At 36.0% G+C, this 27404-nt stretch overlaps 2 protein-coding genes and 1 long non-coding RNA gene across 3 annotated transcripts in view; 2 read left to right on the forward strand and 1 right to left on the reverse strand.

The window, feature by feature from the left end:
* The first annotated feature begins 109 nt into the window (after window positions 1-109).
* LOC107070021 (uncharacterized) lies at window positions 110-9975 on the forward strand. Its single transcript, XM_015327813.2, has 2 exons — window positions 110-2480; window positions 6349-9975. The coding sequence occupies exons 1-2, from the start codon at window positions 2076-2078 to the stop codon at window positions 6790-6792; spliced, it is 849 nt and encodes a 282-aa protein (XP_015183299.1). The 5' UTR covers window positions 110-2075; the 3' UTR covers window positions 6793-9975.
* Window positions 9281-18334, reverse strand: LOC149032395 (uncharacterized). Its single transcript, XR_016176776.1, has 2 exons — window positions 17173-18334; window positions 9281-14014 (listed from the first exon to the last, which is right to left on the reverse strand). It is a non-coding gene; the product is annotated as an uncharacterized LOC149032395 (long non-coding RNA).
* Window positions 16546-27404, forward strand: part of bent (projectin protein bent) — a 62427-nt gene continuing 51568 nt past the window's right edge. Inside the window, 10 exon segments of the mRNA XM_089173233.1 lie at window positions 16546-16888; window positions 20247-20794; window positions 21082-21103; window positions 23106-23268; window positions 23334-23475; window positions 25022-25157; window positions 25306-25509; window positions 25810-26111; window positions 26646-26863; window positions 26968-27373. Of these exon segments, the coding sequence (XP_089029359.1) occupies window positions 20482-20794; window positions 21082-21103; window positions 23106-23268; window positions 23334-23475; window positions 25022-25157; window positions 25306-25509; window positions 25810-26111; window positions 26646-26863; window positions 26968-27373 (1906 nt within the window). The 5' untranslated portion in view covers window positions 16546-16888; window positions 20247-20481.

Raw genomic sequence — 27404 nt, forward strand, 5'->3', positions numbered from 1 at the left:
AGTCGCCGTTTTATTCATGAACCATTTAAATGATCTAAAATGCGTAATATGAAATATTAGCAAAACGTTGCAAAAAAAGAAATAAGAAAAAGAATAAAGAAGGTAATTCGATTGTAATCTATGTACGTAAAATATTCTCCGTTGGCTTTAAGTAGTATTTTCTACAAGAATGCTTTTAACGATATTTCGAAAATATTTTCCTTTTATTAATAAGCGTCATCTGAAAACTGGAGCGATTCGTCATAATTCTCTTATCATTTTCCTTGTCGTATTTTCGAAAAATACACGCACACGTTTAACAGCATCCGATGCTTCGTTCGTGTACTTACGTCACATTCCCACACACACGCGTTGCATCCATTATTATCACGATGTGTCGAGTTAAAGTAAATCCACGCCTTGCTATTTAATTAATTTGTCGACTTAAACATACTTTTAATGAGGTTATCGCTCGTCTATCGTGTATTCGTATAATTCGTGCATTCGTTTCAATGTTTGATTATTTCTTTCTTCAAGGTTAATAGTTTATTTTCTGTTTCATAATTATTTTCATTTATGAAGCTTATCGTTGTACCGATAAGCTGTAACGTACATGGTAATATAATTGTTACCGGTAATTAAAATTTCCCTGTATGTTTGATCGTTCTTTTGTAGAATATTATACATGCACACACGAGTGCGTGGAAAAATGTCGAAAGTCACGTCTCTTTGGCTGCATTACCAAGAATTGCATGCGCGAAGAATGTAAAATTTTAGGAACGATGTGGTTAGCGGAATAGTCAAGAATATCTAATTTCTTGCATTATTTTCACCGATGAAATTTTCTTTGCTCCAAGATGGCATGTTTCCGACGAAACTCTAGCATATATTTTTCTTTTTTTATTATTTCCACGAGACTATATCAGTGGTAGTTGCGAGCGAAGATTAAAGGTCGCTTCTCTTACCTGAAAGTCGTCATTTATAGGCCCGGAAAGGTATGGCAACATGTTGCGTGATTCCGTGTATACACGTGTTAACAAAGCCATGATTCATCAAACTCTACAGAGAGTGGCAACAGGTGTTCGTGTTCCTCTTTTAATTCCTTTAGCATAAATAATATGCCTAAATAATATAGCATCATATCTTCGAAGAAATATAATGTGTACTAATGTAAATATGCTGATTATAAGAAGGTTCATTAGATATGAATAATTTTCATGGCAATTCACGCGAACGAAGCAGATTTAACGAGCGTCATAATTTATCATTAGTCTCATTGTCAGATAAAAGACAATTTTTAATTTCTTGGTCATATTTTTTTTGATTCGAGCACGTTTGATATATGTAGCGTTTAAGCCGTGTTTTCATTATTCTTCCAGGTAAGAAGAAATTCGTAAAGCTTTGTACACCTGTCGCACGAGGGCAGTACATTCGGTAAAGACGAAAATGCCATCTGTATCTAAATTCAATTTTTCCCTCTCCCTTTCTTTCGTTCTCGTCGTTAATTCATTTAATTAAATATTTGTTTCATTTAACGAACGTAAAGATTTATAAAAAGATATAACAAAATGAATTTATATTGGTTATAAAAAAAGTAATAATAATAAGAGAAGGTTGCATATTGCGCCGTCACATTGCGCGACAAACACACTCGTACTCTTTTCCTTGTCTTTTTCTTTTTCGATTGTAGTCCCCTCTCCTCGAACTAAGAGAGGCCCCAGTAGAGTGGCAGGATGACGGGATTGGTCCCTGAGATCCCGCGTACGCGCGAATCGACCTTTAGTTCGTTCGCCGCCGATCTCGTGTATGGTCACCGTACCTGTTGGTTATTCGATCGAGTGCTCGTGCCGGTTAACAAATAGTCTGCGATTCCAGTCGTATTCGAAGACACATTGTCACGCGGTTTTCCCTACGTGCCCCACCGCGTAGAAGAGGTGGAGGAGGAATCTAGAAGGAAAACAGGAAAATTCAGGAGAAAGGAAAACTTAATTCCTTTATTGAGAATTAAAAAGTAAGTCGCGTAGATCGCGAGTGTCTGGTTGTTTCATCCCTTCTGCGGTGTCGAATTAGAAAAGTCAAAAAGTGCGAGTCTGGAGATGTCGTCCCTGAAGGGCGATAAGACACCGTACGCTCGTCTTTGCCACATCGTCAAGTGGGATGACTTTGACGGCTACGGGTTCAATCTTCACGCAGAAAAAGGGAAGAATGGCCAATATATCGGTAAGGTGGACGAGGGTTCCCCTAGCCAAGCTGCTGGCTTGAAGCAAGGGGATCGAATCATCGAGGTAAATGAGATTAACATAGCCAACGAGACTCACAAGCAGGTGGTAGAACGCATCAAGGCGTTCCCCAACGAGACCAAGCTCCTGGTGCTCGATCAAGAGGCTGACGAGTACTTCAGGGCTAACAACGTCATCGTCAAGGGCACCATGGCGAACGTCAAGGTGATCAAGACGCCGGAGAAGAATCCCAACAGCGTGGATAACGAGGAGGGATCGGAGGTGAGTCTTTCTCCTTTTCTCCCCACCCCTCTCTTGTTCTCTTCTTTCGTGGTTCAAGCCTCTGACATTATAAATTGCTCCCACTAATTATTTATTAATGGATAAAGGAATGTCGTTTATTGGAGGTGGTCGTAGGCGATGCATGCAACGTGTGGGAGAACTTTTTCTATCTTTTTTTTTTTTTTTTTTTTATTATAATTTATCTCTTCCATCGCGATTCACGTGAGTAGTTCGCTCGATGCATCATCGTTAACGTAAAAAGAAATAAAAATATCTATTATCCGACCTTCTATCGAGACGTAAGGGGAATCTAGAGATCATAGTTGTCTTTCAGAGGCATTTTATATATACTTAAGAAAAGAATATTTCCAAAGAATTTTAGAATCATTCATTATATTTTCCTCTTTTTCCGCTTTGGCAGAATTCGACGAATTTCGATGCACGCGAGCAACGATTGCTTATTTTTGCATCAAATTGTAGGTATATATTATATATTACGCGTTACGTTGTGCCGTTTATTCTCTCCGTTCCCCACCTAACGATTTTCAACGAGTAGATTTCACTTAAGAAACATAGTACAAGTGTTTCCAACATCTGTGTTTATTTCGTCTCGAAGATAACAACTCGAGGAAACACTTTCATCGTTTGACAAAAAGCCTAAAATAAAGGAAAATAATAATATTCACCACAAATTTCACGTGATAATCATCATTAGAGATAGTTTATCATTTATTGCCGTTTATTGTTAATGGTCTAAGTATGCAATTCATTGCAGTTTATAGATTAGAATAAAGCAAGAGTTACACGACATTCTTGATTAAAACTTTATATGAAATTTTGTTTTTTAAATAGATATTTTTTAAGTGGTTACATGTATCTACCTACTTGACTATTTTTGGTTTTTGGTACACGATGAAAAAAAAAATATCTCGTTTGTTCTATCTCGTGACGAGGCAATCGAACTTTACGATAATTCATGTCCTCTCTGTTATCATCATTTTTATCGCGTATTAAACAACCAACGGAACTTTCTCCGAGTTAAAGTTCGCCCACGCAAAATTTCATTATCATTTCATCCTTTTGTCTGTAACTCCGAGTATATACTCTGGAGAGAAGGAGAAAAAAATCTTTATTTTATCTAATCTTTTTATCAACATGTTCTTTATCGATGAATCGATCTATTGTACTATTAAAACGAAAGAAGATAATCAAAACTTTACCGTCACTCACATTTGACTGATGTCTAATAGTCTAAATGTTATTGTTCTAAAGATAAATAACACCGAATAAAACACTTGTCCCCTGTCATATACACCCGTATGACCCTTAAATCTCATTAAATTTCGTTTGGTTTCATTCATTGTGTTTGTTCTGGAAAAAAAAGGAAATCTTTTTCGTTTCTAATTTCAACCTTATCGAGAAAGATTAGAAAGATCTTGGCTTGTGGTATTTTTTGTTGTTCGCAATCTTCAATACGAAATTTATCGCGCGAAATTGCGAGAGACTGTGATTCTCAGCCGATGCAACAATGCCACCCACCTACGTACATAAATACATAGATGGACAAATAGATAAATAGGTATACGTAACGAGAAAAAAAGTATTTATATAGGAATTATACTAATTACCGGATGTTCCTTTTTCAGAGGGATCGATTAATTTCCTTGGGATTTAGGATCGATCGGTTAGCCGAGATATACTCGTGTACAAAAAGGACGAGGAGAGTCTCTTCTTCTTCTTCGCGTTTCTAATTACGTAACATCGTGCTCGTTGGCTAATACACCGTCCTGAATTCTTCCTTTCGTTCGAACGAATTTGTATTACGCGTTCTTTCAAAGCGCGAGCCTATGGGTACTTTAAAATGCATATATACACACACACACAAGTGTATATTATAAAGTTAGTATGTGTAGTGAGAAAACGAAAGGGAAACGATAACACTTTCTTTCTGACGTTAGGCGAATTTAATTGGTTATACTTATATCGCGTTATGCGTTCGACGAATTGTTAGAAATTCTCGCTAGCTAATAAATCGACAAAATATTTGTTAGGTATAGAAAAACAATTGAGTTTTCGTATCGTCTTTCATTTTTCGATTAGATGATCTCGTATGATGATATATATACAGTCAGTAGTTCCTTTTCCGGTCTTTTGACGAGCTTACGTAAATTCGTATAAATATCTAACGAGTAATTCGATTTGATTGCAACTTACTTTACAAAGTGCAATTGCGTGATCTCTTTTCAAAAGTACTACTTTATTATTATATTATGCGTTGATGGGTATTCGCATTAACGATAGTAATCTCGTCGACAAAAAGGTCATCAAAATCGTAGCTCGAAACTTTGGCCGTTGTAGATCTATTAAAATACGAAGAAAACGAGCGTGCCCGCATTTTCTCGACATCGAATACCCATATACGCATCAGGATAACGGGTATTCGAAAAAAAAAAAAAAAAAAAAGAGAGAAAAAGGAAACCAAGCGATTGCAGCAGCCTCTCCTTTCTCTCCCCGAAGAATAATTAAATGACTTTACCTACCTATCTACCTGTATGCATACGTGCGTGCGTGCGTGCACCAGTAAGCAGACGACAAATGACTCTCAGGGTAATTTCAAAGCAGTAACGTATCAGAGGATCGATTCGCGTTCGCGTTGTATTTTCTGGGTCGTGAATTCCTCTTTCGTTTAGCAGGTGAAACGTCTTGGTTGCTTATATACGTTAAATATTTCAAGGTAATACTTTTGAGAGAGAAAGAGACAGTGCTACATTGTAAATTATTCTGCAAATAAACGCTTCGGTCCTTCTCCTCTTATCGGCACCGGACCGTTCGCAGTTATGTAAATCGATTTACCTTGTTTTTATCTTTTTTTTTCAAATTTGTATGGTTTTTCCCTACTCTTCTATCTATTTCACGAATCGCGAGAAATCTTTTGCGCAAAGAGGAAATGGCAAAAGCGAACGCATTCTAATGCGATTTAACGAACCGTTTAGATACGTAACAAAGCGTATAATCGAATATCAAAGAACGTTTCATTTAGGTACACATGTTTATTCTAATTCCACCTCATTATTTCTTCCAAACAATCCGCGTTACAAAATAGGAGAATATCGTTTGGCAAATAGATGAAGAGATTTTGAAAATCATGCGGTGGTCTAACGTCGGCCAACGCGATAGCCGACTAACATTATTTTGAAGGGATTTAAACGGTTTGCGCTTGAGTAAAACCGGTTCTCAGTTGCTCATAGGTCTAACCAATGGAATTCCTTTAAGTACCGTTCAGAATTGCATCAGGCTCCAAGGTCATTCTAATATCTTACGAAAATCTATCCTACTCTCTTTCTTTCCCGTCTATCATCATCGAAGAAGAAGAAGAAGAAGAAGAGTCAACCCGTAAGGCCAAAAAGTAGAAGCGAAAAAGTATGGAGAAAGTAGTAGTAGTTTCGAAGTTTAATTATTTGAAACGGAGGGAAGAAAAAATCCATGCGTTCTCCACTAATCGACGTAGTTTCCCCGTAACGATCCGATCACGGTGGTATCACGGTCGTCGGTGGTGGAGGAAAGAGGGGAGAGAAACAAACGTCCGGTTTCGAATATTTGGAGGAAAAGTGGCACGCGATGAAGAGGCGCGTTTGACCTTGGTACGTGATACGAATGGTGGTCGATAATCTAATCGGTTAAGAGGGATATTGGTCAGGACGCGAACGTGAGAAGTTTTTTTCATTGACGATTCGGCCTGGTTGTCTTAGCATATTGTCCCGTAATAGATAATTTTTCTTCTTCTTCTTCTTATTATTATTATTAGGAATCGAAGTTATATAAATTTCGAATAATTTGGTTTTCTTTTTTTGTTCTTTTTTTTTTTCAGAATGCACGAAAGTCAAGCGGTTCCAACGATGCGGAGGATCACAGCGATAGTACGATAACTATGACGAATGTTTCGACAACAGCTGCGACTACGACGATGACGACAACTGCATCTTTGACGACGATGTCCTCGCTATCGAGCGAAAACGAAGAAACGACGAGCATCGGCCGAGAAAACGGCAGCGCTAATTCAAGAAACAGCGAAACGACGGAGGTTCACGTTCACGAAACTGGCAATGGCACCGGTGGTACTGGTGGTACCGGTATTGGTACCAGCACCGGTAATGGCACTGTTGCAGGGAACACCGAGCCCAAGCAAGGTTTGAACCTTCTGCAGATGAGCGCGAAAGAACTAAGGGCTCAATTGGCGGCACGGAAGAAATACGATCCTAAGAAGGAATCGATCGGATTTAAGGACAAATTCGATATCGTTCAAAAACTCTAATTGTTAAGTCGTCGAATAATGAAAATGAGAACAAACAAACAAAAAACAAGCCGCTAAGAGAAAAAGAAACGAAAGGATAAGATAGTTCTCTCTGGGTCTAACTAAAATCTATCCACGGTGCTTCTTTCACGATTTTCTTTTCCCTTTTTTCTTTCTTTCTTATTTTTCCTTTCCCCCTGATCATTTTGCCGTTATTATTAAATATTATTAATATTTAGGAACGCGCGTTGGTCGAGTCCCTAGTCTGTTGCCCAAATTGTATCTCTACCGGTAAGAGGAGGACGCGCGTTATCGAAAAGGAACGTACACGTGCGATTACGTTCATCCGGTAGGTTGCGATAAACTCGCGACGCGTTACGTTCGTTGCCTTTGTTAATTATTGTTTTAAGCGGGAAGATCGCGTGATGGTGGTACGCGGTACCGCGATCCTATATATATATGTTAAAAGAGAGAAAGGATAAAAGTGTCGTGTTCTCGTTCATAGAGGATCCTCGCCAATGCGAATACGAAAAATCTCGCGAATCGCAATGATAGAAGGAAAAACTATTCGGTTGGTAACGCCAATCCGGATATACGTAATTACAAAGAGACAAGGATAATTACGGCGAGAATTCGTTCCTCGAAGATGTTACCGCGATTACATGCCATTTTCGCGAGGCTAAATACTTCCGGATGTACGTTCGTTAAGCACAGCCTCCTTATTAATTTCCTTTTCTCGTTAATCGTCATATTTTCTTCTTCTTCTTCTTTTCTTCGAATCGATATTAAAATCCTTTTGTCGTTTCTAAATCCGAAGAAAATTCGAGCGAGCGAGCATAACTCATATTTGTCTTTTTTACAATCATTATTTGCGTTGCTCGGTAATGCTGCTGCTGCTGCCTTTTTAGTTACTCTTTCTACGTAAGATCCAAGGACGTTTGAGAGAATGGTCAGAGAGAGAGAGAGAGAGAGATGCCACCGATTCCTTCGCGCGTCTCGTAAATCGAATAAAATGATTTCATCGTCTTCGTTTGACACCGATCTTATTAGAACGATAAACCTAACGTCGAGATGCTTCAATTTCCTATCCATGATACTTATTGTCCTTTACTTTCCTCCCATTGCACCGATTTGTTTTTTTCGATGGCCATGTGCTTGTGCGTGCGTGTGCGTGTGTTTTTCTTTTCCTTGCTAAGAAACTACGTCTCTCAGATTGTAGGATGGAATTTTTCATCGATAAGAATTTAACGATAACGTTAATGCATTATTATTACGGCTATCGAGATATGAGGAAGTCGTGGAAAAAAGAATGTAATAGAAACTGTAATAATATGTAGTATACTAATATAACTGGTATATATATATATATATATATATATATATATATATATATATATATATATATATATATATATCCCTGCGTGTTGCCGATAAAGTAACAAATGTGACTGTAAAAATGTTATTTGCAACAAAATGAGAGATAATAGAGCGTTCGAACTAAGTTAGAAATGCGATAGAAGCAATACTGATATTGAAAATATTAGATTTTTCACGTTAGTTTTCACATAGAGTCAACCCTGACACTGTGGAATACAAAGACGATAGCAGAAACATGTATAAAAAATGTTAGCTTTAAATCTGACTGTACGTTTCTAAATATTACGTCGACGTGTGTGTTGTGCAACATTCAATTATCGTTATCGTCGTTGGTACGCGCTCACCTGTATCTAACTCAAGTCGGAGACACAATTCCTATTCGTGTTGCGTACTAACACGTACGTCTTTTGGTTTCCCTTTCTTTGAAACAGTCCAAAATGGCATCGTGATTTCTTAACTTTTTATATCATTTTGTTAAACAAATGTTACTTTTTTTTATCAACTTGAACGACAAGTATTAGATTTACTCTTGTCCCGATTATTGTCCTGGCCTTATACACTTATTATAATCGTAGGTATTCGTTAAGGGTTCAAATGATTGTGTATTTTTGCGTTAGCAATAGTATTTGATGACATTAAATCGTTACTCTAAATACCGTTAAGCTATATCTTCGATACTATAATATATGTTTGCGGAAAGGATCATCTTCGAGAATCAATACACAACTACTAATACCACCATGACACTCGCGAGTGGAATTTTAATGTGCGAGGTCGTTGTTTGCATAAAAATCATTACTAGTATCAAGAGAGATCATTGTATGCGACGTAATGGTTCATCCTTCAGTTAATACTCTATACACATTGTATATCTTTCTAATTTTGAATCCTTTTTAAAGGATATTTTATTAGTTATTATCCAAAATTTCTATACAGATCGTTTTGTTTCATTTTTGTTAGAGTATGTATAAAGTTGAATAAGTTAAACAACACAGGTTCCTAAAATGATTGTACTTAGGCCAGAAATATTCAAATGATCTAGATGTTCAAGTTGCCTACCTTATCGACGATCATAAGGCTAACGAGACAAACCGCCAGAATTTTTTTCGGAGATGTAGACTTATAATGAAAGTTATTTCTTTTTTTTTTTTGTGATTTTCTATCACGGTTAATTGTTATTTCATGCCTTTAATCACATCTTTAACGACATTTGTTCGCACGTTATAATCAAGTATATTTGCAATACGTTTGATCGTTGTAAAATGTAAATATTAGAAGTTGTGTGCCAGTTTCGGTGCAACGATCGCGATAAAAAAGATGGGATATCAAATCCCAATCATTTATAATTTCAACGTTTCTTCAATCTCACCTCCTTTTTAGTTTCTCTGTTATTAATGACGGTCAATAGTTACTACTTACATTTTTGTAAGAGAATTCCAACGAAATCGGATAAATCCGATAGAAACGATGTACATTTAGTTTTGACAAAATTTATTACCTTTTTTTCGATCGATTGTTTGCACCGAATATATATATATATATATATATATATAAATAAAAAAAAGTGTATATAATTATAAGCACATATATACATACGCACGTTTTTCTTTTCCATTTTTTGTTTTCCATCAAAAATGGAACGTGCACGTTGTTACGGTTATAATACGAGCACACATAAAAATGTTAATTACTTTACGTTAGTTTAAGTTTACCAATTTTTTTTTCTTCGACAATAAGATTTACAATTAATTACTGTGTTACTCATTGTAGTGCGTGTTCGCGCGTACCTGTTTATTTACATAAAAACGTCGTTGTACGTGTTAATAATTTTTTTTACATTATTTTATCCACCCCTTATCTGTTCTTATCCAATTTACTAAGGGGATGTACTTCTGGTGCTCCTAAATTAATGCAAAGTAAATACATTGTAGAAATTCCCTATGAATTATTATGCGAATAGAATTCAGCTGCAGTGATCAAATATAACCAGACAATAATATGTTTAGAAGTAAAAATAATAATTTATTTACGTTGCATTAATTTTTAATCATTTAACAAAAATATATTGGGAAATCTGTATTTTATTACCGACTGTACAATATGTGCCGCTATCTAGTGGTAATAACTATTACTTTATCTTACCGACTAGTAAAATATGTGCTACCATCTAGCGGTACTAGCTATTACTTAGTATTATTACATAGTAGCAATATATAGTAGTATTACTTTACTAAGTAATACTTATATTAGTATTCTCGTAACTTCGAACTACTCTGTAACATTTAAGTATAAACGCTAGTATATTAATTTCAAGTATATTACTCGTATAAATTATTTAGATTCGTTACAAATGATGGTCCATATTTTTTTCTTTTTTACCAATGTAATCCCATTACGTAATTATTTCTATTTTGATATCACTTAGTAAATACACTTAATAAATTACTAAGAAATATGTAAATAACAAAAACTTAGTCCAAAAAAAATAAAAAACATTTATGTAAATTCGACGAGAGTCGGAATCGCTTAAAAACAAAGAGAGTTCAATGCAACGACAAGACAATGAGCAACTGCTTTATGAAATTAATAAATCGTTTTTGTTATTGGCGGAAGTGATCGATAAAATATTATTGTTCGTTCTATTATAAAGTAACGAAAAAGAGAAAAAAGATGTTTACAGGTGAGAGAGAAAGAAAGAAAGAGAGTCGACGATAAGCTAATGTAAGCAGTGGGAGCGAGAGAGAGAGAACGATAGGCGGACATATATGGTCGCGGGGTCTGAGAAGCTCTCAGGTTACGCTGTCGGCGCTAACAGTTTTCATGATCTTTTCTCTCTCTCTTTCTCTCTCTCTATCTCAATCTCTTTCTATTTCCTTCGAACGCATTCAAATGTATATATGTATATATATATTTTTCTTTCTCTCCATCGTACTCCGTTTCGTTCTCTCACTCATTGGCGGGTGTATTTCTTTCTCTCTCAGTTATCCGTCGTTTCACTCGAGCAACGACCAAAAATATCGACGGCCAAGCAAGCAGTAGTGAATCGGACGAAGATAGATAGATAGATAGAGAGAAAGAGAGAGAAAGAGAGATATCGCGGGCGTGCAAGTGGAAGGGTAAGGAAGAGAGAATACGCGGTTGGAAGGGCAATCTCGTTGCACGACGCGCCTGTGCGAGAGTAAGAGAGACATAGAGAAAAAAAGAGTTGTGTGATACATAGAAAAGCAGGCGGGGTTTTCGTTATTTCGAGATTATTGGGGATTGCCTGCCTGCTTGGTTGGTTGGTTGGTTGGTTGCTTTGCCTGTTTTCTGGAATCGTGCCGATCGCGTCTCTCTCGTAACATCCGATATCATCGAGCGAACGTTTGCCCCGATATCACGAGATTTAATCCGACACCACATTATACGATCATCATCTGTCCCATCTTGACGTTTTCTGCATCTATCGCATGATTTTTTCTTATTTTTTTCAAAAGATTTCTTCAAATGTAATAATGTTATTATTATATATCTTTTTCATGTATCTAGGTCAGAGAGATAAGAGAAGTTCTATATGACGCATATTACCTCGCAACAAGATTTATAACGTATATTTATATCGTCGAATCAAATTTGTTGATATGTATCGTACATGATAGTAAGGTAAATTGGTTAGATATAAATGAATGATGCTAAGTACATCCATAATATTATATATAATAAACAAGATAATAAATAAGGGTCGATTTTGGATTATGTATTGTTTTACAGGAGCGTGAGAAATGATGCGTTTGAAATTTAAAAGTCTAAGAATAGAATGTGGTCATGTTACAGTGTCACCACTTTCAAGAACATATGCTCGTAACGTTAATATATTTATGTGTATATATTTACTTATGTATAACTCTCAAGTTGTGTATAATGATTTTTCTTTTGCACGGAAATAGAGCGTGTTGTCGTAATATTATCATGAAAAATTGTAGACAAAATTATTCGTTACAAAAAGTTGTAAAAACGAGATCGATTTTGTTTATTTTTTTTTCTTTTCTTTTTTCTCATTTCTAGAACGATTGCATAATGATGAAAATCTGTGAATATATTGGCAAGGAAAATTCAGCGAGTTCTCGTTGTCAATGGTGCGATGTAAACGGTAGGTGCCGTTTATCTCGAAATAGACGTCCACTCGGCCAATAGATTTTCTTTAGGTACGCGTCGACAAATTCTTCGACGACGTTTTACACCAGCGTGTTACGTTTGCTAGTAACGCCGACCTTACTCCAAGTAGTAAAAGCACGCTGTTATCAGCCATGCGCATCGTCGGCCGCTATGCATGAAGTTTTGAGCGCGAGCTATGCCGGAATTACTTGCAAATAATAAACATTATAAAGGATACAGTCTTCTTTGCCAAGGGAAACACCCATTGCGTCACCCTTTACGATTTTATCGTTGAAATACTTATGCATGAGTTATAAAATTAATTGCAAGTAATTGATAATTCTAGTAAGAACTTGCACTCTTCGAAGTAATTCATCCGCTTTCTTTTATGATAGCGCATCGTGATCCGAGGCAAACATAATAGGCCGGTGTCTTGTCCTGTCCTCGCACTCATAACATCTATTTCCAGAACGGACCGACGTCTAACTTTAGATCGGCTGTTCCATATACTTCGAGCCATTCGCCCACTCGGTTCCACTCGTTTGAGAGAAATGCGATAAACGAACAAATAAGTGTTTCTCATTCTTCGAAGCAAGAAGGGTCGGCGGTAGTCGGTGGCACAGTGGTCGTCCTCCTTCTTCTACCCAACCGACTCCTTCGAAAAAATACAAACTCTCATTTTCTATGATTTTAATCCAGAATAATTAAATCAACAATAATATCAAATTTATATCTCAGGACATACAATTTCTGTGCAACGAACGAGCAAATAAATGATATTTGGATGTATTTATTAGTTTAGATCGCGTGACCAAATTGCACGCAAAATAACGATGGTAACACTTGAGAATGTTAATTCGTCTAACGTATCGTTCGATCTCACGCTTCTTGCTGCACATTATTATGAAATAAGAGCTTGGAAAGTGTGTTACAATCTTTGCAGGGACAGCGATTTCTTTCGCGTGTCAGAGACTAAAAACGACGTATCCTAAAAATATTTCGAGCATAATCCGTGAAACTCCGGTAATGTGGTTCATTCGGTCGGCAACGAAAATTCAACCTGAAACTCCTTCGAGCGATTATTATTTCTCTTCCTCAATCCCATCTATGCGAGACGTGAACTTATTATTACTAACAAAATAAGTTCGACGCACGTTTTACTAATATCTATAAGACGTTCAAAATAGACAAATAATATCTTATTTATAACTTTAGGAAAGATTGACTAAAATCATTTTGACGAAAAGCGATTAGTCACGAATAAGACAGAACGAATTTTGTACAATATTTAGTTATTTTCTACCCCTGCTTTTGGTTTCGATTTGTTTGTTACAAATTTGCGAGCATGCTTCTGGGATTTTTCTCTTTCTGGACGTTCTCTCCTCTTCGTGTTTCTACGAACACGAACCATTTACCTACATGACTCTCTCTCTTTTAAGCTTATTTTTCTCGATCGTGTAGTATTTTCGTTTGTAAATTCGTTTATAATACTACTATCAACAGTTAACTCTCTAACATTCTTGTTGGTAAGATCAAGCGAAATTAAGAAAGTACCGAGAACTGTGAATTATCTTCTTTTTTTACGACGAAGACGGCAATAAGCAAATATATATAGGGTAATCCACGTTAAATCGACCACTTTTGACCCAGACCACCCTCTTTCGATTTTGCTAAAACTTTTTTATCATTTTTAACATCATTAGAAAACAGTTGATCCATTGAAGTCTTAAATCTGAAACAAATATTTTAATAACATAATAATTAATAGATATTATTTATTTTAGTAACATAATATTTGTACTTTCCTATTTTATTTTTTTATGTATTTTATGAATATGTAAATTCACACGTTTAAATTTAATTTCATTGCAATGTTAAATAGATATTTGATCAAAATAAGTAGAGAATTTAATTAAAAAGTGCATCTGCGAATTGGACGATTTATACGTCAGGCTATTGCGTAAGTTGATTGTATGATTAATAAAGTTTTCTTTTTGCTACAGGTGATCATCGTAGGATTTAACAACAAACCTTTTTGATTCTCCTCCATTTGAAGGCCTTAAATGACTGCTTTTTATAATATATGTATAAATGCATTTCTGAAGGCACACATATAAACACTAAATATGAAATATGCCCTATATCCATATATCCATCTCTCTTAAAACTTTAACACTTTTACCGAGAAAAGAAGAAATTATTTTGAAAGTTAGCCGATATATCGATTCTCGGTAAGCCCATATTTTCAGTTTTATGTTAGATTTTTTTTTTCCAAGAACTCAATATAATGGCGTTAGGGTTTTGATCAGGATTGATTTCTTTTTTCTTTCTTTTTTTCTGTACGTTTAAGCGTGGTTGTACGCTCTATTTTTACGATTAACGACGTTTAGCTAACCTTGCGACTTTTGCAATTGGATCACCGGTCAAACGTTTGAAACGGCAAAGGAATGCTTAAAGGTCTCTTCCTCGTATCTTTGCGAGTTCGATCGCGAAATTCTAAGTCAAGGTGATTTATTCGATAAATGCAAAAGTACGAAGGGAAAATGAATTTTTTTTGCTTAGAGAGGAATGTAGTTTTGTTCGAGTTAACCGACGATATGTGTAATTCTCTCGAATAACATCGGCTGATAGTCATTCGAAGAACACACGAGTATATTCGAGTTGTTAGGTATAGATTCTAATACGTAAAGATAGATTCGCCGGTGAGGGGTGATCGTGTATATTTAGAAAAGTGCTCGGCTTGCCAGAGAACCAGAGAGATCTCGATGCCGTACGTGATTTCTTCCAACGACGAGATTTTCTCTATCGACAAGCTTGCAAATTCCGCCAATCTAATGTTTTTCAAATATTCAATATTATTTTAGATAAGAAGATCGTCCATCCTTCTCTTGAGAAATAGAAAGAAAACCTCTGATGTTGTGTCACCGATTCCGTTAGAAACATCGAAAACCGAGTCGAGGTGATACTTGGGAAGATTCTACCTTGGCTCGATTCGAATGGACAAAATAAAAAGATCAAAAAGAATAAGAAAAAAAAAAAAAAGAAATGAAGGAGGTAACGCTTTCGTTCGAACGAAAAACTTATTTTCGCTTGATACGTTTTGGCCAAGACCCACTTCTTCTTCGTCTCACTCTGTACCGTTCTATTTCTCCGTTGACCCCGCCTTTCTACCTTTCTTCGTTAATCCAATTATTCCTTCTAAAAAAGAATAAAATACTTTAAACGAGGGATTATTCATCGTCGTTCCCTTTTTAATCTCAATGATTCGTACCAAGTCGAATTTCTCTGACTTCGTTGACTAATTATAATTTACAGCACGATTTAAATGACTACGTAGGGTGTCTCTTTAATTATATCTCACTTAGACAGAGATAAAGAAAAATAATATCGATCATTAGATCGGCACGAAAGATAAATCTATTTTTGGACAAGTGAGAAAATTGAACGGTGCTATTTTCGTTTCTAATTTCGCAGACCGCACGTCATACTAACATTCTTTTCATATGACTCCTATGATCATTGTTGTATTCTACATTACGTAACGATAGTTTTGTATATGATCTTTGCGATATATGCAAATTATTATATATGTTACTTTTTGCAGTTACTTATCGCAAATAAGAATTATCTTTTGCGTAGGCTAAATACGCGTAACTGCACTGTTGATGACATTTCAATGTCGAAAACGTATAACGGAAATGCATTCTCTATTGACTCATCGAATTCCTTTTTTATGGTGCATTGAAGAATAACTATAATGATCTTGCAAAACTAAGAAGAATGCACGAATTACGTAGGTAGGTCGACGACGGAAGAATTGAACTTGGTAGGAAAACAAAATTGAGAATAATTATCTTCCGTAGGTGTAAGAGTTATTAATCGTTCCAACGTTTTTCAAGAGCAACGTTTAATCGAATAACATTCAATGATAGAAACTTTTCGAAACGAGAAAATTCACGTTGCTATGAATGGGGGTAGGGAAGGGAAGAAAATAATAAAAAAGGGGGTTAGAAAAAGTAAAGAACTGAAAATGAAAATATAGGAGGGAAGGGAGGGAGGGTGCATCGTAAGGTCGAGTTGTTGTCTGGTGATTCGAATGTGTAGGTGCCCTCGAACGCCTTCTTAAAAACGACGACGGTCTAACAACCATCATCATGTGGGTGAGTGGGTGGCGGAGGTGGGAAGCTAGCGGAGGGGTGTGGATGCTCGGTGATGGAGGTGGTAGAGATCAGCGTAGGCTAACTTCACTTGGAATCGCAGCTGCGAGATTTCGGTTCGTTTAGTTGGCGCGCGGGGCCCCGGCGATTGGGACGGGTTCAAAAAGAGCGTCGGCGCTACTTGGACAACAAAAAAAATAACGAGACGAGAGGGATATACGAAAAAAAAGAAAAAACGTTTGGAATAATCCTTAAAAATAAGAGAAGTGACCCGACCACGACGCAGGGACAACTACGACCAAGACGACTACGACAAAGACGAAGACGAAGACGAATTATTTTTACTTACTTCGATCGAAAAAGCATTTTGAATTTGATATTATTTCGCGAGTGTTAACGTCGTCTCGAAGAAAAGAACAAGTATTCTTCTCTACTTTGGATACGCGAGAGTAAGTCTCTCACTCTCTCTTTCTCTCTACCTCAAGTAAGTTTGAAGATTTCACTGACACCACAGGGAACGTTTAACGTTAAGGGTGCGCGATCTTTTCAAGTGTGTTTCGAAGTGACTCCAAGTGTTTTCTTTCCTTTTTTCTTTTTCCTCTTTTCCTCTCTATCTTTATTTCTTTCAATTTTTTCATCCCTTTCGTGTAACTAGTGCCTAGGATTTATCATACGTGATCATGTGAAAGAACGTTTTTGATTTGTCAACAAGGGTGTCTTTAGGCGTGCTTACGTAATCTTCTTTTTATTATTTTTCTTCTTCTTCTTCTTCTTATTCTCATTTTTCTTCTTATTGTTAGATGTGAAACTTAGGGGATTATTACTGGAAGAAAAAGAGAACAGTGATAGTAGTCGAGGATATATTCAACGATTTTCCTCTACGTGAATATAATCTTGGTAAAAGGTAAATGGGAGGGAAAAAAAGAAGATTATTCGAGCGTAGGTTGGCAAGAAAAGCGGAAATTCGTAGTGAAGGAGTTTATTGAGAAGAGTCCGGCTTTCTTGACATATCTTTACTAGGTGCCCGTGTTAGTGACTAATCACCACGAGTCTCGACTTGTCGCGTCGTCGTCGCGTCTTGCTGTCGCGAACTATTAGTAGACTACTATCTAGGTATCTGGGCTCGGTGTCCGCGTATTTTTAGGATAGCGTAACGCGAGGAGAAGCGGTTCGTCGCTCTCCGTCCATCCTTTTTACCAAGACTTTCATCATCCTATTCAGAATAGTTAACCGCTTGTCCGTTTCTCTTTTACCTTTACTCATCTCTCCTCTTCTTCTATTTCTTCTAATTCTTCTAGAAATTTTCCTACAATTTTATGTAGAAATTTGCTAGGAAGACCCACAGCCAATGGAAGAAAATATCGAATGCGTGGGTGTTAAACTCAATCATTTTCTTATTCTACACCCGGTTAAGCACTCAAAAAGCCAGAAAATCTGGTCGATTTATAAATATCTTAACATTCCCTCGAATATCGTACTGTCAAAGAAAGATCTGGCTACTTTAATCTATCACGGACTAATCTAATTTACTATCCGCGTCTAATTGTATTTTATTATTCGTTCGTTTAGCGAAATTTTATTGACAGGGACATTTTTTTTTACGATAGCGTATAGTAGAATGTAATATGAATTTCGCAATAAAATTTGTTAGGTATCACGATGAGAAAGAGAGTTCAGACTGCGCGTCTTTGAAACAGTCTACTAAAATACTCGCATTAGAGTTGAAAAGAGATACGGTAGATCAGCCAACTAATACACGAATATTCCTCTTCATCGGTCATGTAATAATTATAACTTTCTAGGTCGTCTATAGCATGTAACATTTCTCATACTCGTAGAATTACTTACATACACGAAAATTCTTGGATAGTATTCTTCTTACGAGTGTTTCGAATATACATATAAATCATCGCCTGTTTTTTTTTCCAAGTTTTTGAGAGAATATGAAATTCAAGTAACATCAATAACAATTTTTGTATTTTTGTCTTAGCTCAAATTTTTAAACATTATCCTAAGTAATTAGGAATGTGTTATTGACCTGCTTGAAAGTATTCATAACGATTGCCGATCTCAATACTTAATTGCAATCCGTTACGATGTAGTATTTGTTACGAGGACGCTATGTCATCGCATATCGTCTTGGCTATCCCGAATAGACATATGTATAATTATGCTAGTATGGGCCAACTATTACGAAAAGTATGAAGTCACCTAATTTCAAGCCCACTCGATGACTAATTGTTTTTAATTGTCATATTAGATCATCGTACCCCTTGAGATCAATAAGCGTCGATATCTATCTGCATACTTTATAAAGTCATAGTCCTTTGTCGTATTTTAATCATTCACTAACCAACGTTGTGACAACTTTAATGAACATATATTTTCATATACTCGCATAACGCGTTTAAAAGTAATCAACTAAAATCGATGGTTCTGTGATTTAAATTGTGCAAGTTATATTTTTAATTCTTATATTTTCAAGACGTCTTTTTTTCCGATGTTCGGTCATTCTCTGCTTTACTTGGCACACATAAGACTGTTCTGTCAAAAGTATGTCTCCGACAAAGAGCAAGGAACTTTAAGGTCGACACACATGTTGCTTACAGTCTTTCCATCAATGAATTATTTTGGATATAGTGTTATCGTAATAGAACGAAACTTTATAGCTTTCGCTTGATTCGGTTAAAAATTTATCTTTTAGAAAAAAAAAATAAAAGATCAAGATATGAATTTTTTATTTTGTCGTTCAATAAAATTATTGTTTTTTTTTTATGAACGTCTTTTATAAAAATAATTGTTAGTTTCTATACGTTTACGTAGTTATTAGAATATTTTCTCGATCGTATTTAACGTATGTTTATTATAATTGATGATAAATTATAATTGAAGCGACGAATTAGTGATTGAAGAAAATCAGGCTGCAGAAGGGTGGAATGCGAATGGCAATTACGAAGAGTAGCAATCTCGAGAATGCTTTAGGGCTAAATGCCAAGTCTTACCGTGACGTTGTAACAACACTTGCTTCTCCCCTTTTGCTAAACCAAATTTATAGTCATGTATTTCACTCGTGCATCTTTTCAATTCTCCTTCTGGAATTCTAATTAAAATTTGATTTCTTCGCATTGTCGAACAAGTGTCGTTCGATAATTTCATTCCAAATAGAAATGAAAATGTGTTAATTTAAATATTACGTCGAGGTAGTCTTTCCTCTTCATTCAAACCTCTTCCTACCCCTCACCATCTCTTGCTTATATTTAAAATTTTTTGAAGGTTGTAGCGTTATTTCAGTTTTATGACCTGAACTGTTTCCAAGTCTCAATCGGGTAGGAACATGATTTTTTTTCTTGTTTTTTCTTTTTTTCTAACATCCGATAGATGTTTGGAATCATTGCAATATACTTTATAGATTACATCTGTTACGAACCGATGATTTATTTGTTAAACAAATGATTTCATTGCACGATAAGAATATCGTTTAGCGACAAAATAAAAGTATAAACTTTTAGTAAAGGATGTAACTACCATAAGGCGGTTAGAGACCGTTCAGATTTCTGTAAATTATCCACGTTTATAGAGGCATATGCCAAACATAATAACCGATTATCAAGATAACCAGTCCACCTATTTTCGAGCCAAGAGTTGTTTTAATAATAGAGATCTTACGTCATCCTATAACCTTGGGTATCTTGGAAAATATGTTCGGAGTAACGGATTCCACGAAAATTCAGCGTTTATCACGCTCGACTAACTTCCAATGCTACAGAACATACAGAGCTGATAATAACTCGTCGATTCTATATGCAGGTCCTGAAAAGGGGTGACTGAGAAGAAAGATTGGATGGTGATACCGCAGGTCGGTATCCTTGGTTCTAGGATAAAATAAATCCCAGAGCAAAAAGAGAAGAAGTAGGAGGAGTAAAAGAAGGAGGAGGAGGAGGAGGAGGAGGAGCTGGCGAGTGAGGTTTAATTCAAAGACAAGTAAAGTACAACCCTTTGCGTAGCAGCGGGTAGTTGAAAGGAACACGGGCGCCCCGTAAACATGGGGGTCGCCGACGATTTCGCACCGAGCTTCACCCAAAAGCCCCAGCTTCGGCAGGAGGACGACGGGAACAGGCTGATATTCGAGTGTCAGCTGGTCAGTGCACCGAAACCTGAGATATCTTGGTTCCGCGGTGAAACCGAACTGAAGGAAGATGACAGGACAAATTTTAAAATGCAAAGCGTTGGGACGAACAAGTTCCTTGTCGTGCTCGAACTCGATGACGTCATCGAGACAGACGCAGGCTTGTATAAGGTCAAAGCCAAGAACAAAATGGGCGAGGTCGCGGCGTCTATCAACCTGAACTTCAGTCGTAAGTCCACGCACCGTTTTACTTCGCACTTTACGACGATGCGCTCGTGCCTTTTGTTCCAAGGTTTATTTTTATCTGACAAATCTACACGGTGGATCACGAATTAAAATTTTCGCTCCAAATACGAACACTTATTTTGAAATTAGATCGATAAACCTTTGACGAAACGCACGATTCCATTTCATTTTCCCCATTATTATTTTCTCGATCATATTCGACTATCCTAAACGTTTATTCGTCATTCTCAATGAATGATCAGTCGTAAATGCTCACATTGTATTTTTCAGCTGTGGATGAGCCTAGGGAGAAGTAAGTTGCGTTCAATAGAATAATAAATTTGTCTCCAGGCTCTTTTTGTTGTTTGAGTTAGCTTTACGCTTTTTCATTTATCGCTTCTTTCATTTCATTATATATTATTTTCATAATTATTTTTTTTTTTGCAAAGTGTAATATATCGCGTATATGACGCTTCTTTTACTTTTTTCGTTCTAGCTGCTGAGCAACCATTAATAAGGGGGTGAGTGCTTCTATTGCAGATTAACGAGCTAAACTCGAGATTACTAATCGTTAGAAATGATTCAAGTTGCTTCTGGTGTGTGCTCCTAATTCGCGTGTTTCATTTATTAACCTTTTTGCACGCAACCCGAAATCATACTTTGCGTTTTATGCAATTTTATCGGATAAAGATCGAACATATCTAATTAGATTAGATAGGGCGAGAAAAGCTTACAAACAAAAATAACTTTCTTGGTATGTAACTATTCTATTTTTGTGGATACACTTTCGGCAATATTCAAACGAATCCCGATAAGAATGCTACTCCAAACTTCAACTTTTACATCTGTCTCTGGCTAATGTAAACGAATATACATTTACTTAGAAACCCGTAGTATGCGGAAATAGAAGTGAAACTAGTAGTGACGTATCTGCGTCATTTTAACGATCTGAGATTCTGGTAATCGTCTTATATAGAAATTGTAAACAGTTATAATATTATAGCAAAAAATTTTCAACGATTTCTTCTCTAACGTACATCCAAATGGCCAACTTATTTTTCAACCGTTGTAAATCTGAAATCTCAACGCAAACATTTATACGAATCCGTAAAATGAAATTGGGTCGGTCAGCGAGGTGCTTTCCCATCTGGACGAGGAATCATTTTTTTCTTCTTTTTTTTCAATATATAATATATCTTAGATCGTATAAACATTTTTTCACATGAAAAAAAAAGAAGTTATATTAAAAAGCAATGTATTATAATATATCGATACCTGCAATCGCTTAAGGAGAGAATTTACCGATCAGTGCTTGAGAAAGCCGAACGAAACAGCTGCAGCCTAGTTCTAAGCTAAACTTAGCTACAACGTGTTTCTCGCTCAGGCTAATGCACTTGCTTTCCAAACTCATCGAGTAGCCCAAAGATCGATAGGATACGTTGTCGGAATAGTTTTTAATTCGAAGAAAGTCAACTTCCATTTTAACGTTCAATGATACAACACATGTTTTGTCATTTTTATTCGATTATTTGTAACTTTGGCAAACGCATTTTGTCACGTTAAATTATAATAAGTTGAAAAAAATCATATAAAATAAAATTTCATTAAGATCGGTTCGATAGTTTCAAAGTTCATTGGAAACTAAAAATGTGACAATGATTTTTATTTTTAAAGTAGATATTTTTGTCATTATTGCGAAGCAAGTGAGACCTCGATTGATGATCGAGGGTTCATTGAACTCGATGAGAAATTGAAACATGCATTGTAACGTCTCTTACGTGGTACCGTCTTTAGAAGGAATGCTAAGAGTTATCAACGGAGTTACATAAAACTACTTGAGCTGCTAGGCTAAACAAAACGTCAACTATTTTTGGCAACGATGTGAGAAAATTGCGATAAATTTTCTACTGGCTTAGCATCTATGTAACATCATAAGACAACTCTTCTCCATTATCCGGTAACCACTTTGCCAGCACTTCCGCGATAATACACAACGATACTTTGTACTTATGCACTGATATTTCTGTTACTTGCGATTTTTACGATTAAAATTTTGTGCTTTCATCTCGTAAGGTAAAATTAATGGACTGTAAAATTTTTAAACGACTGTTAAAAGTAATGTTATAAAAAGCTCTGAGAAATTTCATGGCTGACATATGTATGATTCGTAAAAAAAGAACGAGTGACACGTTAACGAATTGCTCGTCGTGTGTGAAATTTGGATGTAACTTGTGTTTCTCGCATTACAATCTATCAATTATTTAACAAGTGTTCATTTTTTTTTCAACGAGATAGAAACTTGTTATTTGTTACAGACAAATCGATGGCATTGCACCAACTTTTGCGAAAAAACCTGCAATTAGGCAAGAAGATGATGGTAAACGATTACTTTTCGAATGTCGCATTACCGCTGATCCCACGCCGAAAGTTATGTGGTTTCATAATGGAAATCCGGTTAAAGATTCGTCAAGACACAAGGTAAGACTTTTTTGATCATTCGATAATCTAAACATTATGATAACTGGAACGTTCGGCCAATGCAGTTAACCGTCGACAAAGATGGTCATTCCTACTTCGCTACGCTGGAAATAAAAAACGTGACCGTAGAGGATGCTGGCAAATACAAGGTCACAGCGAAAAACGAGCTTGGCGAGTCCAATGCAACCATTTCCTTAAATTTCGATAGTAAGTGTTTAAATGATATATACCTTATTTGCTACGTAATTAAAAACATAGTTAAGATCCACTTTACACCGGTCTCCACACTTTCATATTTCAACATAATAGAAATTTTCCTTCTTAGGAATGTTGAAAAGAAAGGTGTAATCTGGATACTAGGCTTTTTACTACTTTCATTTCATTTCATTTCATTCTTACATTTACTCGGGGATGTATATCGACAATTCCAACACATTTGATTATTCATTATCTTTTACAATTTTATCTATTATCAAATCCTCTTCACAAATATAAAGTAACAGTCACCTTTTATTCATTCTTTTTTTTTTGTCTATTCTATTTCTTTCTTTTTCTTTTCTGTTTTGTTTTCCTTTTAATTCTAGCATAATAATTAGTAATAATAATTGACTTTAAACATTTTATTTTTTAATTTATCTTTATCGTAAGCAAACAGCTGTTGAGCTAAGAGCACGTATCGATGTCGGCTCGATTGAGCCACGATATACAGCCCACATTTAATTTAATCAACTAAACGTCATGAAAAACATCGTTTGTGGACAAATTTTCATCATTACAATGTAGATCGCAGATAAGAATTAATCTATATAACGTAACACTTTGCTTTAAATTATGTTTATATTCGATCATATCTTGAACGAACACTTTCTTATTTAACAAAAATACCAACTATAATTATTATTTCAAAGTGAAGAGAATAATTATAATTTTATTGATAACTATAAGAAAGCGTGCAAGATACGATCGTCAATTACGCCTTATACTGACGCTTCGTTAGGTTGCTGCAGTGATATTTTTCGATTAGTCGTGTTTGTGTCGTGTGTCATATTCGTATGACGATCATTAAATCTATAATAAAAACAAAGCTCACATACACACAACTTTGAAAAATTGCTTTTTTTTGGGTACAACATATATACATACACAACACGTACATATAAAAATATAATATCATTCAAATTATATCCAAACTTAACTTATACAAACTTCTAATATTGTAAATAGCATAATAGACATTTACGTTTTTTACTTGTGTGTACGCTACTTTATTCATTTTTCATCAGAGCGTTTGTTAAGAAATAATAACTTTGACAATATGTACATTAATTGTATATTTATTATGAGCATCATAATTTTGCGAGGCAACTTCGTTTTGCGATTGCATTTTCGTATGACGTTTCGAAGGAGAGAATAATCATCAAGCTGCGTTAAATGAAGTTTTCGAAAAATGCAAGCAACCTAAACTATAAGATGTCGGTTAGATAGGCAAGAGTTTATTTTCTACAACTTTGTATTCAACGATTTGTACTACTGGTTATGTGCGTTTTATAGAAGATTGTGCGTTGAGCTGACTGATGTAAATCGTACAAAATCTGTTAGACAACATTTAGGTATACATAGTTATAAGCCGAATCGATACGTGACTCCTGGTCGTACGATAAAAGGTCGAGCGTATAATAATTTAAAAAAAAGATGATAAATGATTAATGAAATAAATGTTCAACAACGTTTTGCAACGTTTGTGATAAAATAGGCGATGAGGCACCTGTACCGGAAGACGGTATTAAACCGACTTTCACCGAACGACCGGTAATAAGACAATCAGATGACGGTAACACCATCACCTTTGAATGCCGGTTAGCCGGCGATCCAAAACCGAGTGTTAAGTGGTAAGGGATTTAGTTTCATTCGATCATGCATGCGGAAAAAAGTTAGTACGATCTGTTAAGAAATTATTATAAAATTACATGTATAAAATCGAATGACAATATAAAAATGGCGCGTAACGTGTCAAAAAAAAAAACAAAAAAAATACAGGTACCACGGTAGCGATGAAGTCAGAGAAGGAGGAAGATACAAGATGTCGTTAGAACTCGATCAGAAGCTATATCATCTCGTTCGGCTAAGGATCGACAACGTAGCAAAAGAGGACGCCGGCGAGTACAGGGCCGTGGCTAAGAACAAACACGGCCAGGGTGTTGCAACTATTAATTTGAACTTCGAGGGTGGCGACAAGCTCAAGTACGCATTGAAAGTTTTATAAAGCGTCAAACGAACGTCGATATGCGCGTGTCGTAATTTATCTACACATCTTCATCGCGCTGCAGTTGTTAAAGTTTCTTCTCTTTCTTGATCATTTAATCCTTTTACTGCTAAATTTTACCTTTACCTTTACCATTTACGTTTAAAACGTAGCAACTAAAGCAGCGCGATGAAGATTCTCGTCGGTGAAAATAAAATCGGAAGATCGTATCGTTTGTCCCGAGGATAGCAAACTCGGTTTCTAGGGAATTGGTTTGTCTGAAATGTGAATTTACGCAGAATACCGGACGGTAAGCCACCACGATTCCCGAAGAAACCAACGATTCGTCAGGAAGGAGACATTTTGATAATGGAGTGCATCTTAGAGGCATATCCGGTACCAGATATAACTTGGTATCAAGGACAAAAAGCTATAACCGACAGTCGTCGCGTCAAGATGTCACGCAAAGCAACTGGCAAGGACACCTATCTCCTCACCTTAGAGATCATGAATCCTACCAAGGCGGACGGCGGAAATTATCGTTGCAACGCGTTTAACAACTTTGGCGAAAGTAACGCCAACATCTCTTTGAATTTCCAAGGCAAGTCGAAGGCTCTTTGCGAAAGGGCCATTTCGAAAATCCACACGTACGCATGGATAACGGGCAAACGGAGGAACGAATCTCCTTGTTTTTTTTTTTTCAATTGCATGTTCGCGAATCATCAATTTTGACTACGTCGCGAGATTTCTTTCTGTGGTCAGGGGTTTTATTTTTTTTTCTATCCGATCCTATATTATATTTCTGCACGTTCAAATATTTCTCATTATATGTCGTTCTTTCAATGTATATATAATATTTTAAATCGTATTTAAAGGTGAGTAAATGAAAATGCAAATCGAAACTTAATAAAGTCCTTGTATAACGGCTTCGTAACTAACAAGGGGATAGCCAAGTTGATAGAATACTTGTATTGTACCTGTATCATCAATTTAGGTCTCCCTTTGTAAATGTGCTTAACATCTAACGTCAAAATCATTTTTGATTTATTTGATTCCGGTATATAAAAGTAAAAATCCGGAATTAACGGATAACGTTTAGAAAGTATATCTAACCATGGATCTTTCCAAGATACAGAAGAGAGTGCGGGTTTCGCGCCGTCGTTCATCGAGAAGCCACGTATCATTCCGAACGAAAGTGGAACCTTAATCACAATGAAGTGCAAATGTAAGGCTAAACCGAAGCCAGAAGTCACATGGTTCCGTGGCGCCAACGTAGTCAAAGAATCATCGAAAATTTCGATTAAGACGAAAACGGTCGAAGAAGACATTTACGAGCTCATATTAGAAATTAAGGTCAGAAACTTTTCATCTTTTTGTCACCTTTGTCACCAACTTTTCATCACCTTACCTCTTTTTTTTGACTCATACATAATTAATATTATATATGCAACTTGTAGGATCCTGCGGCACCAGACGGTGGTACTTACAGGTGTCACGTGCAAAACGAATTCGGCGAAAGTAACGCCAATCTAAATCTAAATATCGAAGCCGAGCCCGAACCAGAAGGGGATGGTCCAAGTTTCGTGGAAAAACCACGAATACAATCACAAAATCAAGGTAAATTGGTCATTATGGATTGCAAAGTGAAAGCAAATCCAAAACCAGAAATAGTTTGGACCCATGCTGGAAAAGTTGTAAAAGAATCGTCCAAGATTTCAATCAGTATCGTTAAAGAAAAAGAAGATATTTATTACATCAAATTGTCACTGAACGATCCTGGTCCTGAGGATTCTGGTCTTTACAAATGTAATATCAAAAATGCTCTAGGAGAACTTAATGCCAATTTAACATTGAACGTTGAAAGTAAGTTTAATAATCGTTCCTCGTTATATGC

Source organism: Polistes dominula, unplaced genomic scaffold, assembly GCF_049000335.1.
Source record: "Polistes dominula isolate Pdom_NZ unplaced genomic scaffold, Pdom_raw_medaka scaffold_35, whole genome shotgun sequence".
NCBI classification, from domain to species: domain Eukaryota; kingdom Metazoa; phylum Arthropoda; class Insecta; order Hymenoptera; family Vespidae; genus Polistes; species Polistes dominula.